Source organism: Gossypium raimondii, chromosome 11 (genome assembly GCF_025698545.1).
Source record: "Gossypium raimondii isolate GPD5lz chromosome 11, ASM2569854v1, whole genome shotgun sequence".
NCBI classification, from domain to species: Eukaryota; Viridiplantae; Streptophyta; class Magnoliopsida; order Malvales; family Malvaceae; genus Gossypium; species Gossypium raimondii.
Window position 1 is genome coordinate 60,898,679 of NC_068575.1, and position 12,679 is coordinate 60,911,357.

At 32.7% G+C, this 12,679-nt stretch overlaps 3 protein-coding genes across 6 annotated transcripts; all 3 read left to right on the forward strand.

The window, feature by feature from the left end:
* The first annotated feature begins 705 nt into the window (after positions 1-705).
* LOC105802015 (MOB kinase activator-like 1A) lies at positions 706-4,690 on the forward strand. Of its 2 annotated transcripts, XM_012633412.2 has the most exons (7): positions 706-797; positions 1,744-1,792; positions 2,755-2,863; positions 3,150-3,243; positions 3,377-3,510; positions 3,708-3,871; positions 4,402-4,690. In XM_012633412.2, the coding sequence occupies exons 1-7, from the start codon at positions 775-777 to the stop codon at positions 4,474-4,476; spliced, it is 648 nt and encodes a 215-aa protein (XP_012488866.1). In that variant the 5' UTR covers positions 706-774; the 3' UTR covers positions 4,477-4,690. The 2 variants fall into 2 exon arrangements, with proteins under 2 accessions (XP_012488866.1, XP_052479363.1); XM_052623403.1 differs by lacking the exons at positions 706-797; positions 1,744-1,792; positions 2,755-2,863 and adding an exon at positions 2,892-2,998.
* Positions 4,691-5,860: 1,170 nt separating this feature from the next.
* LOC105802014 (hypothetical protein) lies at positions 5,861-7,991 on the forward strand. The gene is made up of 3 exons (XM_012633411.2): positions 5,861-6,375; positions 7,103-7,270; positions 7,594-7,991. The coding sequence occupies exons 1-3, from the start codon at positions 6,310-6,312 to the stop codon at positions 7,798-7,800; spliced, it is 441 nt and encodes a 146-aa protein (XP_012488865.1). The 5' UTR covers positions 5,861-6,309; the 3' UTR covers positions 7,801-7,991.
* Positions 7,992-9,122: 1,131 nt separating this feature from the next.
* LOC105802011 (26S proteasome non-ATPase regulatory subunit 13 homolog B) lies at positions 9,123-12,511 on the forward strand. 3 transcript variants are annotated; one of them, XM_012633409.2, is made up of 6 exons: positions 9,123-9,454; positions 9,934-10,380; positions 10,894-10,974; positions 11,445-11,641; positions 11,742-11,841; positions 11,945-12,171. In XM_012633409.2, the coding sequence occupies exons 1-6, from the start codon at positions 9,305-9,307 to the stop codon at positions 12,035-12,037; spliced, it is 1,068 nt and encodes a 355-aa protein (XP_012488863.1). In that variant the 5' UTR covers positions 9,123-9,304; the 3' UTR covers positions 12,038-12,171. The 3 variants fall into 3 exon arrangements, with proteins under 3 accessions (XP_012488863.1, XP_052479353.1, XP_012488862.1); XM_012633408.2 differs by having other exon boundaries at positions 9,127-9,454; positions 12,028-12,511; XM_052623393.1 differs by lacking the exon at positions 10,894-10,974 and having other exon boundaries at positions 9,124-9,454; positions 12,028-12,511.
* Positions 12,512-12,679: the final 168 nt, after the last annotated feature.

Below are 12,679 nucleotides of genomic sequence, written 5' to 3' on the forward strand. Positions count from 1 at the left end.
AACATTTGGTACTTAAACCTTACACTTTTTTCTAATTTGGTACTTAAACTTGACAAATTTTCTTGAATTGGTAATTAAACTTTTGAGGGTCCAATTTGTTACCTAAACTTGACTTTTTTTCCTAATTTGGTACCTAATATTTTTTGTTCGATTTGGTACTTGTCAAACATTTTACAAACTACTCTAATATATTGATAATGTTTTTATAAAGTAGCAAAAATAATCAATATATGATCGATATGTGCACTTTTAGTTTTATTTATTTATTTGATTATTTTCTTAATTGAAAATAATGAATTTCTTTTAATTTGGGTTTTAAAAGATATTTTTATTTAATATTAATTAGTTAAGCATAGCTCGATACTTATTTTTTAACATGAATTTCCTCTAATCTTGACAATATTTTTGTAGCATAACAAAAAAAAACACCGTTAGTGTTTTATGTAATTTGTATAACATTTAATAAATTTAGGTATTAAGTTGAACCTAAAAAGTTTAGATACCAAATTAAGAAAAATATCAATTTCAGGTATCGAATTAGGCTAAGAAAAATTTATGTACTAAATTAGGAAAAGTGTTAAGGTATATAAGACAAAAAAAATATAAAAAACAGCTGAGCTTAGCTTACGCAAGGAATAATAATAAATTCAAAAAAAAATAGTAAGAGAAACGAAAGGTGACAAAAGGATAAAAGCCTTTTCAGCTTTTCAAGTTTCCCACCTGAAGAAAGGCAAAAAAAAAAAAAAAAATCAAATCCTCTCTATATCTCTAACCATGAGTCTCTTCGGTCTGGGCAGGTGAGTGTCAATATTTCCATTTTCTTTTTTAAATTTCTCCTAAAATACTAAATCCTTTTCTATGATTTACATTTTTTTTCTTTTTTGATTTTGCAATGATGCTTTATAAATTATGTGAGATCTGTTATAATTCTATAATCTTTTTGCTGATTTAAGATCAGCAGCGATCAACTCATTATTTTTTGGCTGCCATTAATTTTATTTAAAAATTCTGAAAACATTTTACTCTTTCTTCCTGATTTGTTCTCTGGATTCTTTGATTTATTTGTTTAAACTGCAATCCTATTGTTTTTTGTTAGTGCAATTTGATAATGGTTGTGGTTAGGTGCTCTTTTGATTATTATAAATTTTCTCAAATCTTAAAGCCGGTCAATCACGTCGATCATTAGTATTGTATTTGGATTTTTGTATGTTAATTAAATTAAAGGCTATACATTACTGATTGTGAATCTCAATGCATGTTGAACTCGCCTTCATGTTCTCATTTAATGATTTGCTCTGATAAAATTAGTTGATTCGATGTTAGAACTACGATTAAAAGCTATGCGGTACGGATGGTTTTCGTGAATGAAGATGTTAGAAAGGTAGAAAAGGTGCACATATTGATTGTTATCTTAGAAAGTATGTCGCCTTGATTGAAACAAATGAGCTTTGCATCTAGGTGCTGAATTTTATCAAACCAGAGTGTATTTTCCGTCTTATAAATATTGTTTTTTTACTTCAAAAAAAAAAAATCAATTTGATACACCATGCTGTAGATACATGAAATATACTCAAATTTTTTTATATAATTCTATGGAAAAAAGCTTTTGAAATTTGAACTTACCTATATTAGATGTATGTATTTCAGACTGCCATTCTCATGTCTGAGAGTATAGCTGGTAATCATGATTTGTGAGTCTTTTCAGTTAACCATTTTCCTGATAATAGATTGCTCTAAAAACAGAAATCAGCGAACATTCCGCCCAAAAAAAAGTGCACCCTCAGGAAGTAAGGTTGGTTATTTTTGTTCCTTTTCGTAATGAAAAATAATTAATATATTTTATCTCTGCTTGTTAGAATTTGATGTGACACGTTCCCTATCATTTTGCTTGAATCTTTGGGATTGTTGATGTGACCGCTGATCACCTTCCTAATTTATTCCCTTGGTAAATGTATATATTTATCAGTAAGAATTTCTTGAGTGTGAACTTGAAACTTTAGCATACTGGTCTGGAAGTATTCTACAAAGTGTCCAGATTTAGAATCAAAATAAAAGCAAGCACAACTTAACAGCTAAGATCTAATGCATCAAAAATCATAAACAAGACCCTGGAAAGTTGGCTTCATTTGCAAAGCATACTAAGAAGAGAAGATCCCGAATCCTTGATCTAATTCCTTCTGCTGGCTCTTCTGCTTCTTGGATTTTTAGCTACTTAAATGGTTGTCATTAATACTGAAACTTGCTATTTCTATCTGTAAAGCAAGAATTCCCTTGACCATACCAACAGATGAAAAGAAGAAAAAAAGCTGACTTTACCATTCATATTCCTATTTGATAAATTTCATTGCTTTTGAAGTCACTAATTCAACTAAATAACTTTACACTGTGATGTTCTACTTAAAATTCTCTGTGGCAAAGTGGAAATAGTACAAATTTCAATGCTCTACTGACATGCATTATGGTCCTACAGCCTCACCTGTAAGACCAACTCATGGATGTTCGAGGGTCTTATGTACATGTACTATATGCTATAAATTTTTTTACTAAATGGGGATCTACCTCTAAGCATGGTTAGTAGTACTGCTGTGTTTTGAACTTGACAATGATTGTATAACCTTTTAGAGGTTTCTCTCCATTTCTTCTGAACTGGCTTCTTTATAGTCTATATAAATACTTTCTGGACTTCATTCTGCTATATTAGTGGCTTAGCAGAATTTACAGTTCTCATCCAAGTACTGTAAACATGTAATGCAGGGTGCACAGCTTAAAAAGCACATTGATGCTACCTTGGGCAGTGGAAACCTAAGGGAAGCAGTAAGGCTACCCCCAGGGGAGGATTTACATGAATGGCTCGCAGTCAATAGTATATATCTTGCTCCCTCTCTTTCTTTCCAGCTCACACCCTGCACGCACATGCAAAGAATCAGAATAATTCCTTATTTATTTAAACTTGTGTATAATTTATCCATGAATATTCGACGTTTGGTGTGGCCATGCTGTAAGTTACTTTCATGAGCTCATTTATTTTTATTGAATTTATTAGCTGATTTTTGATAGAATGTTTTAGTACATTTTCTTTCCTATTTCTAGGTTACTACCTAATTTCATTGGAACTCATTGCTTAAATTTAACTGTTGGATCATTTTCAGCTGTGGATTTCTTCAATCAAGTGAATCTGCTCTATGGCACCCTTACAGAGTTTTGTACTCCTGAGAACTGTCCTACAATGACTGCAGGCCCTAAGTATGACATATTGAACCAGATTCCTTTTGCCTTTTTCAACAAATTAATCATACAAATCCGAGTCTTAAACTTTTCATCATGCTGTAATACTCTGTTGTTGATTGATTATTTGCTGCTCAACAAAACTTTATAGGTATGAATATAGATGGGCAGATGGTGTGCAGATCAAGAAACCTATCGAGGTTTCCGCCCCGAAATATGTTGAATATTTAATGGACTGGATCGAATCACAGCTTGATGATGAATCCATATTTCCTCAAAAGCTTGGTAAAAATCTTCATCATTCATGTGTTTAGTCATCTTTAATTCTTTGTGATGAAGTCTGACATTCTGTCATCTAGAGAAAGTTGTTTATCTATATATGATGACAACAATGTTGGATAACATACTGCCCTCTTTAATTTTTTGATTGTGTCTGTGCTAAATACTTGCCTATGTTTAACTGCATATTTCAAATTTGCTAGGTGTAGCATTTCCTTCCAACTTCAATGAGGTCGTGAAGACAATATTCAAAAGACTGTTCCGAGTATATGCCCACATCTATCACTCACACTTCCAGAAAATTGTGAGCCTTAAGGAAGAAGCCCATTTGAACACATGCTTCAAGCATTTCATACTGTTTACTTGTGTAAGTCTTCTTCTGCTTAATAATTAATATATATATATATATATTTTTAATTCTCTACCCTCTTTTCCAAGGCAGGCCTCTACCACTTGTTTACGTACTAGTGCTACTAAATAACAGTCATCATGTTGAACAATCCTGTTCAAATTTGTTGCAATATGGATATAGCTAAACCTTTCTCCTTTTATATGTATATTTACTTATTTATTTTTGTAGTGGGTGATGTTTTGTTTACTATATAATTTGTGAGAACGAAATGCATGCCACATATGTTTAATGGTATTTGTAGAAGAATCTCTTATATAATCAAGAGACAAGAATATAGGTTTGTACAATGAGAAATCGGCATGTAAATATATATATTCTTTTTTTTTTTCATTTTAAGTAGCAAGACGGCAAACTATGGATGTAGTTTAATTTAAGTGTTGAAATGTTCTCTTAATCTCTGAAACATTCATTAGAAGGTACAAGAAACATGCATAGTTGATTAGAAAGTTATTGGTTTAATTCAATTCACGGTTTTGCATCTGCAGGAATTCGGGCTGATCGACAAGAAAGAGTTAGCTCCACTTCAAGAGCTCATTGAATCCATCATAGTCCCTTGCTAAATATATAAGGGTTTAATTCAATTCCCCTTAAAAATCTCCGTTTTTCTTATGATTTTACATTTTTATCACATATTTTTTATTCAAGCCCTGACAGGCCGGCAGCCCCCTTGTGTCATCCCAGCTTGATGCTTGCATCTGTTGGACTTAAGTCTTCAATATTCTTTTATTTAAATTAATCAAGGAAATCCAATATGGACATATCACATAATATGCATACATTACTCTAAAACATGCAATTCTTGAAAAATTCTCTCCTAGTTTTAAGGATTTAATTTTTAATTACTCATACTATTAAGAATCTAATATTCTACCGACTGATTACATGAATGTTGACTATTAGAGTTCCAGTTTTATTATATAATGAATACAATAATTTTGGTAGATGTTGAAAACTGTGGCACCGATCGTCATAAATAGTGATTTGGTCAAAATTATGAGTAGTTGGAAAGGAGTATCTATAAGATAGGTCGGGGTGGTGTGGGACAATTTTAGACATTAGGTTATTGGACAGCAAGGCTGCTGCCACTCCATGACCATGACACAACCATCCCTTCTTCCATCGTTTAGGGATGTGATCTTTTTCTTGACATTTCAACTATATTGCCTATTCCTCTTAACTTAATTAACAGCATTTTTCTATAGCGACTACTCCCAATCCCATACATGCTGTAGTAGTAAATATTTAGCAACAATAATGCTATCATAAATACTGGTTTAAATATAAAACAAGTGCTTCTTCTTTGTTTCTTTTGAGAAAGGAACGATTCATTAAACCAAATTAATTAGTGCGATACATAGGCAGTTTGTCTATGTCATCCATAGCTAAAGTTGACATAAAGTTGGGAAGTTCAAAATACACAACGTAATTATCATAGTTTTAAAAAAAGACTAAATTTAATGCCTTTGCATTTAAGGGTATTTGCACAATGGTTGCCTTTTCGGAAAATAATTTGATTATTTTAGGTCTCCAAAAATGTCTTTCATCAATAATTTAAATAAGAATATAGTTTTCGGAGGAATTATTAGTAATTCAACCTAAAAGAAACAACTCAAATTTGGAATTTTGCATTTGTGCTTTCATTTGATATAATTTCATTTCTTTATTTTTATAATATCATCAATTACTCTAAATAAATAATATCTTTAACTATTCCAATTAAATGCTAACCTTTCCAAAATAAAATCTCAAATTATTTAACTGCATAATAAAGGGACTGAAACAATAATTCACAATTTTTTGAGTAAATTAAGATAAAATTAATAATTTCTGATAAAAAAAATTAACGGCTAATGTAAGAATTGGGTATAACTTAGAGGCTAATCTACGCAAAAAGCCAAATTAAGAAATAATAACAAATGACAGACTCTTGAAAAGACAAAAACCCGATACACAAAGCAAAACGAAAACCGAGCCAAGCCTAACCATTATCCCTCGTTCTTATCATCTTCTCCCTCGTTTCTCTCCTCCATACTTTGAATTTGTATTCCCAGTATATAGCTATGGTTCTTAGCTGACTTTTATTTTCTCCTCTACAACGAATCTAAACCGAAGGACCCTTTTGTCTAAATTATAGTTTCCCTTATTTAATATATATGATACAGCGAACAAGAAGATAAGATGAAGAAATAAAGGACGAGTGAAGAGTGGAAGAATAGAGAATTGTTTTTGATATTTTTCTTTAGTAGCTTCTCATTGAATATATAAATATCTCCCTTTTAATCCATTGTAAAAGTCATAACGTAACAGGTTACTGACCACCAAGTTAGGCCCACCTATTCTGAAATCTCACTAATGCTATCTCGGTTACCCACAATTTGTTCGTAACGAAAAACATGGTTGGTATTTTTTCCAGATTTTCTGTTGGCAGGTCTGCCCATCGACGCTCCAAGAGTGCTTTTGTAAGTTTCTTTTTTTATTTTTTTTCCTATTTCTCTTTTTTAGAAGTTTACTTGGGTGGATTCTGTAACATTCAAATCTGAATATTTGGGTTTTTATTTCCCTTTTGGATTAGTTCATTGATGTTTCATCGTTGATTGGGTTTTCGAATTTTAAATTTTGTTTAGTTTCTTGTTTCTTATTGCTTTGATTTGGTCGAAATATCCCTTTTGTTTATGTGTTGGGATTGGTTGATTTACTTTTGAGATATCATGTCATTATGGTTCTGATCTGACTATTTCTGTTATTGTCTTTCTTATTTAAGAACCATTCCTTTTTGAAATAGGTAATTTTGTTGCTGTGGTTTTGGGTTTTCATAATAAAATTCTTTCCTTATGTTCAATTGTGTATCTAATTTGATGAAAATAATAGAAAGTAGTACTGCAACTGAAACCTAGAGATTACCAATATGAGCAAATCCAGTTTTTCAGATCAACAATCTGTTTTCTTTTATAGTCTATAAAATTATAGATGCCTGGTATAATCCGTATATGCTTTTGGGGTTTGTGATCTCTTCTGTTATTCAATTCAAATGCCCTTTAGACTAAGGTCTGATATATTTCTTGTTTTTGCAAATAATTTTGTTGAAAACCCTGCTACTAGTATTAACCCCGAATTTTTGCCCTTTTAGACTAAGGTCTGATATATTTCTTGTTGCATGTGACCAATGATTCCCCTTTCACGGTGCAGGTGGAAACCAATGTTATGCCCCAAAATGCCGATTTAGTTGATGCTGCTACTGCTACTGTCCATGGAATTGAAGTAGCAGTTGAGTTCAAGCCTGTCGAATGTCCAACCGAGCCTTTGGACAATGACCGACCAATTCAGTGCCCCCTACCTGAACCTTCAATTCTAAACGTAATCTTTCGAGGCTCGCCTTTTGTGTTCTTTACCATTGATTGCACTAGTTTAGGGTTTAGGCTTTTTATTCTCGATTAATTCGGTGCAAGGAAAATGGATCCTCTGAACTGCATCTTAAGAATTTGGTGTTACTATTATATATAGTCTTATGAGAAGCTTTTATTTTCATAGGTTATTATCTTTCTGGTATGCATGGTTTATTTAATGATTGACCTCTTTGTTCATTTTTTATGTTGGTGGTAGTGAATTGTACAAACCATTACTTATGAACTTGTCATCTATTTAAATTAAAATCTCATATACTGCTTTTCTGTAATCAGGATGGAAGGATCTGGAAGGAGCGAGTGTCGGCTAATGTAAGGAGAACTGAGTTGCCAGTTATGAAGGACGGAGGCACCCTTGAATCTGAGGCTACTGGAATGAAACCCCAAGCAACCCGCTCGAATCGCTTGATTTTACCGTCTCTAAGTGCCCCGGAACATAATTTATTGAATCTCCTTGAAGAATGCAATGCATCTGGGATCTAAAGTCTGGTATCAAATGTTGATTAGAGCTCAACTTGGAATAATTTGCATCATATAAGTTCAAGGTGTTTTTATTATATGTAGATCATGAAACTGTTACCCTCACATGTACTGGATGAAATCTTTCATTATTTGTATTTATTTCATTTGTTTCAACACCTCTGCAATGAGATTGTCATAAGTCAGTTCAAGTATTATGGCATCTATGATCGAACCAGTCATGCTTCTCGACTTCCTTTCGGGTTCCTGAGAAATTGTTTAAGTGCTTTAGGTAATAGATATGTTGTAGGGATAGCGATCCAATGTTGAAGTCTTTGAGCAGAGACTGTTAGTTGCATGACTCTTTCAGGTCCACAGGTTCTTTGGATGAATTTATCACGGCCTAAATGGAGGAGTGTTAGGGTGAGCTTTCTAGAGTTGGCTTTTCATGAGTTTTAATTAAATATAAATTATTTAAAAATATTATTCAATTACAAAAAATTATTAAAGAAAGGTATTGATATATTTGATACATTTTTTTTCGAGCTTACAGTAGAATTGCTTTTGTTCAACACAAATTAAATAAAATATTATTGAATTACACAAATTATAACGATTTTTGTAATATTTTTGTGTAACATTGAAGCTTATTGAAAGCTCATTCTAAAGAGTTTTAGACTTGCTTTTGAATAAATTGGCACCTCAATATAGTTATTAACTTTTCTCAATTTTACTATTTTAATAGTCTATATTTTTATAATTTTAAAAGATTAAATTAAATTTTTATTATTTTTGGGTCAAAATATAATTTATTATTATTAATTTAAAATTTTATAAATTTTAAAATATCTAAATAAAAATTTTTTCATTTTAAGGGGGCCGAGCCCCTGCTAGCCCCCTTAGCTCCGTCACTGTTTTCTCAAAGTTGACATGTTTTTAATAAATGGTAGTGTAGATTATACTCAAAACCACTAAACTATTAATAAAATTTATGTTTTGGTTGCTTAATTTTAAAAATCACAAAATAATTATTAAACTATTTAAAAATATTTAATTAAAATTATTAAAATAATAAATAATTGATTAAAACATAAATTTATTAATAATTTAATGATCTTGTGCATAAATTTACCCTAAATAATAATTGGTATTTCATTTTTCTTCCCACCTATAAATAGGAAAATAATAAACTTCAGTGTACTCAAAACTACATCTTTTTTCATTAACGATAATACCCATATTAATCAAAGTAAGATTCAATCCCACCTTGCTTGTCGTGATAAAAAGATAATGTCATGATTTCCTTAGAGATTTAAGGAAAAAGAAAAATGTATTTTAATTTTTTGTTAGCGAAACCCGACCCGAAATATAATTGTCAAAATTCTCGGGTTTCCTAGTCCTCTGTGTCAGTGTCTTTGCTCGAAGACAGGGAAAATCAAAGCTTTCGGTATTTATAATAGAGAGAAAACTAAGTTGACAAGAAAGGAAATTTTCTCTCATTCGACATTGTTGAGGGAAATTGAGGTGAATGGCGGCCTTGCAATACCTAGACTCTCTTCGAAATGAACATCCAGAGCTATCCGATTGGTATAGTTCTCTTGCAGATCTGTATCAGAAGAAGCTTTGGCATCAACTTACCCTCAAGCTTGATCAATTCGTTGCTCTTACCTTCTTCCAGGTCTTTATCTCTCGTTCTATTCCGTGTTGTTTGGGTCTAGGGTTTGTAGGTCTCCATACTAGGGTTTTAAGATTTTGGGAGTTTGGGTTTTTTTAATGGAGGAGCTTTCTTTCTTTTTTTCCTCTTTTTGTTTTTTGTTTTAGCTTTTGTTCAGTTTTAGGAGACAGGATTGTGTTGTAGAATTGGGGGAATTATCAGGGTTTTTAATTCTTCTCTACCATTCTTTTCTTTTTGTTCTAAATTGGAAAGAAATAAATTGGATGTTTATCGTTCTTGATGTTCAATGCCTCAAAAGATTATCAAAGAAAGTTTTTGGACAGTGTTATGAAATGGCATTTGTTATTTACTCTAGAAGAATTGGGTTTATACTTGAATTTATGGATTCTTATACATGCATTAGAAATGAACAAAATGTAGGCTATGTGATAGATCTTTGCTAGTCATCCAACCTCTTATGATACTTGTTTCTTAAATTTCAGGCTGGAGATGCACTGATCAAGTTGTATCATAATTTTATCACTGACTTTGAGACCAAGATTAATCTTCTCAAGCTCGCACATTTTGCTGTTATAGTTTCTCGGCAATACTCAGAGAAAGAAGCTGCTATTAGTTATCTCGAAGGGGTTATTGAAAAGCTTCGAGCTACTAAAGAGAAGCGCATAGAAGAACCTATTCTTTATATCGAGATGCAAGTCGCCAAATTCAAGCTTGAGCTGGGCGACCAAAAGGAGTGCAAGAAACTTCTTGAAGATGGAAAGAGTACCCTTGACAGTATGGATGGCGTAGATCCATCTGTGTATGCTAGCTATTATTGGGTTTCATCTCAATACCATAAATTTCGTCAAGAATTTGCTGAGTTCTATAAAAGTGCTCTCCTTTATCTTGGGTACACATCGGTGGATTCTCTCTCAGAATCTTTTAAGTTGGTATGTTTTTATAGGCTTATGTGTTTTTTTCCATGCAAACGTATCACCTCGTGATATTACTGGAACTCATTAATATGTTTCATTTATCAAGCTTTAATGTTACAAATTTCTTGTTATTCAGAATCCTCTCTAGAAATTATTTCTTTTCATAATAATTATTTTATTATCCAATCCATGTGCAGCAGTGCCTCTGAAGTCTAACTTCAAGTCTGAATTATCTCCAATATCCAAAACTTTATAATAACATGGATGAGTTGAGTTGCCGGGCATACACTTGATATAAAACTGGCATAAAAATGGGGATACCTCAGTTTGGAAGATAAAACTGACTGTCAGATGACTGATATACTTGGGTATTCTTTTTCCAGCTGGAAAGACTTAGCTAGTACTTCCTTTGCACCTGAGTCATAAGGAATAGATGGACAAATAGATAATCTAAAGAAATTTTACTGTTTTTATTCGTATGGAAGATAGGCTTATCACTTCATTTCATTTTATCTTTTGTATATGTAGGATTTGGCATTTGATCTATCCCTTTCTGCTCTTTTGGGAGATAATATCTACAACTTTGGGGAACTGCTTGCTCATCCTATTGTAAGAACGACTTTGTCATGTTTAATAATTTATAATGTATGTTGAGATTTTACTCCCCAAGGAAGGTTGAGATTTTGCCTCATGTCTTATTTATTTAATTTTTTAAATGCTACTTAAGGACACATGGCAAAATCTTAACTCCGCTTGTGGAATAAAAATTTACCACCGCAAGTGTACTAAATAATTATCCTTTTTTTTACTGGCAAAATATTTCTCAATGCAACAGTTATTCATGCTTGTTGTTGCTTTTTTATTAATGAGTTAAGCACATATACTTCAACTTTTTGTAGCTGACACTGCAGTTTGCCTGATACAATAGTGTTCCTTAATGCAAATCATTATGGGTATCAGTAGAGAGCTTATAAAAAATGGTGCCAGTATAGGTTTTATTTTCTGGGGTTCCTTTGCATTAATGTTTTTACTTGATTTCATTATGTTTGAGACGTTGACATCCTCGACATCTTTTACAGGTAAAGAGCCTTTTGGGGACCAGTGTAGAGTGGCTTTACTATATCCTCCTAGCCTTCAACTCAGGGGATTTAGTTCACTATCAAGAATTGTGTCGCATACACAATGCTGCATTGAGGACACAACCAGCCTTGGTTGAGAATGAGAAGAGGCTCTTGGAAAAAATTAATGTTCTTTGCTTAATGGAGATTATCTTCAGGTGTGTCAGTTTACAGTGTCCTCTAGTGGATCAGGTCAGAGTAAATTGCTGCTATCTGTATGTGTAGTTAATAACTAAACTACAATATGTTTCCATGCAGCCGCCCGGCTGAAGATCGAACCATTCCTTTAAAAGTTATAGCTGAGCGAACAAAACTGTCGATTGAGGATGTTGAGCATCTTCTCATGAAGAGCCTGTCTGTAAGTTCAAACATTCTTCAGATTTGTTTCGCCCTTTCTGTTTTCTCGCGTTTTCTTTTTCCTTAATTCTTCTTATTATTTGTTCATGACGTCGAACATGTAGAAGCCCTGTCTCAACATTTCTTTGAAATGGGCTAAAAATCCTGAAGATGACTTGTATAACCTTTTACGAGTCGCACTATACAGGTGCATCTGATAGAGGGTATAATAGATCAAGTTAAAGGAACTGCCTACATCTCCTGGGTGCAGCCGAGAGTTCTGGGAATCCCACAGATCAAATCCTTGCGGGATCGGTTGGATAGTTGGGTGGGCAAAGTACACACTGCTTGCTTATCAATCGAAGCTGAAACACCCGACCTTGTCGCACCATGATCTTTTTTCCCTTTCTGTCCAGTATACGAAAAGGAAACAAAAGGAAAAGGCAATGGCAAGCAATGAGGATATTGCTTGATCTTTAAATCGTTCTTTTGAAAGGAGAGCGGCTCAGACCTTTTGGCATTTGTTGGATCTCAATGGCAATGGCAATGGCAATATGCCTAAGGATACAGTGTTAAAAATTGAAAAGAGCGTCTTTTCTGTTTCTTAAACTTTGTATTAGGAATTTTCATTAGAAACAATAAGATGATCCACTTTCATATGGGATGATGAAAATGCATTTTCATTTGTTTTCTTTCCTCGTGTATTATACTAGAAATTGAGTGGGAGGAATTGGAGCATATAAAAAATTGAAAATTATGATTCGTAACATTATATATATATAAAAAAAAGGAAATTATGATTCTTAACATTATACAGAGGAGGCGATTAGAACTGGGGTTTTGATTACCGGATCAGTAAT

What these genes read in the sequence shown, in the direction of transcription:
- LOC105802015 (XM_012633412.2), top strand. Translation starts at nt 775, where the DNA reads ATGAGTCTCTTCGGTCTGGGCAG. An exon ending in GTGCACCCTCAGGAAGTAAG is followed by an intron (nt 1,793 to 2,754) that starts GTTGGTTATTTT and finishes CATGTAATGCAG; the next exon opens with GGTGCACAGCTTAAAAAGCA. An exon ending in ATTTCATACTGTTTACTTGT is followed by an intron (nt 3,872 to 4,401) that starts GTAAGTCTTCTT and finishes TTGCATCTGCAG; the next exon opens with GAATTCGGGCTGATCGACAA.
- LOC105802014 (XM_012633411.2), top strand. Translation starts at nt 6,310, where the DNA reads ATGGTTGGTATTTTTTCCAGATTTTCTGTTGGCAGGTCTGCCCATCGA. An exon ending in GACGCTCCAAGAGTGCTTTT is followed by an intron (nt 6,376 to 7,102) that starts GTAAGTTTCTTT and finishes TTCACGGTGCAG; the next exon opens with GTGGAAACCAATGTTATGCC. An exon ending in CTGAACCTTCAATTCTAAAC is followed by an intron (nt 7,271 to 7,593) that starts GTAATCTTTCGA and finishes TTCTGTAATCAG; the next exon opens with GATGGAAGGATCTGGAAGGA.
- LOC105802011 (XM_012633408.2), top strand. Translation starts at nt 9,305, where the DNA reads ATGGCGGCCTTGCAATACCTAGACTCTCTTCGAAATGAACATCCAGAG. An exon ending in AACTGCTTGCTCATCCTATT is followed by an intron (nt 10,975 to 11,444) that starts GTAAGAACGACT and finishes CATCTTTTACAG; the next exon opens with GTAAAGAGCCTTTTGGGGAC. An exon ending in TTCTCATGAAGAGCCTGTCT is followed by an intron (nt 11,842 to 12,027) that starts GTAAGTTCAAAC and finishes CGCACTATACAG; the next exon opens with GTGCATCTGATAGAGGGTAT.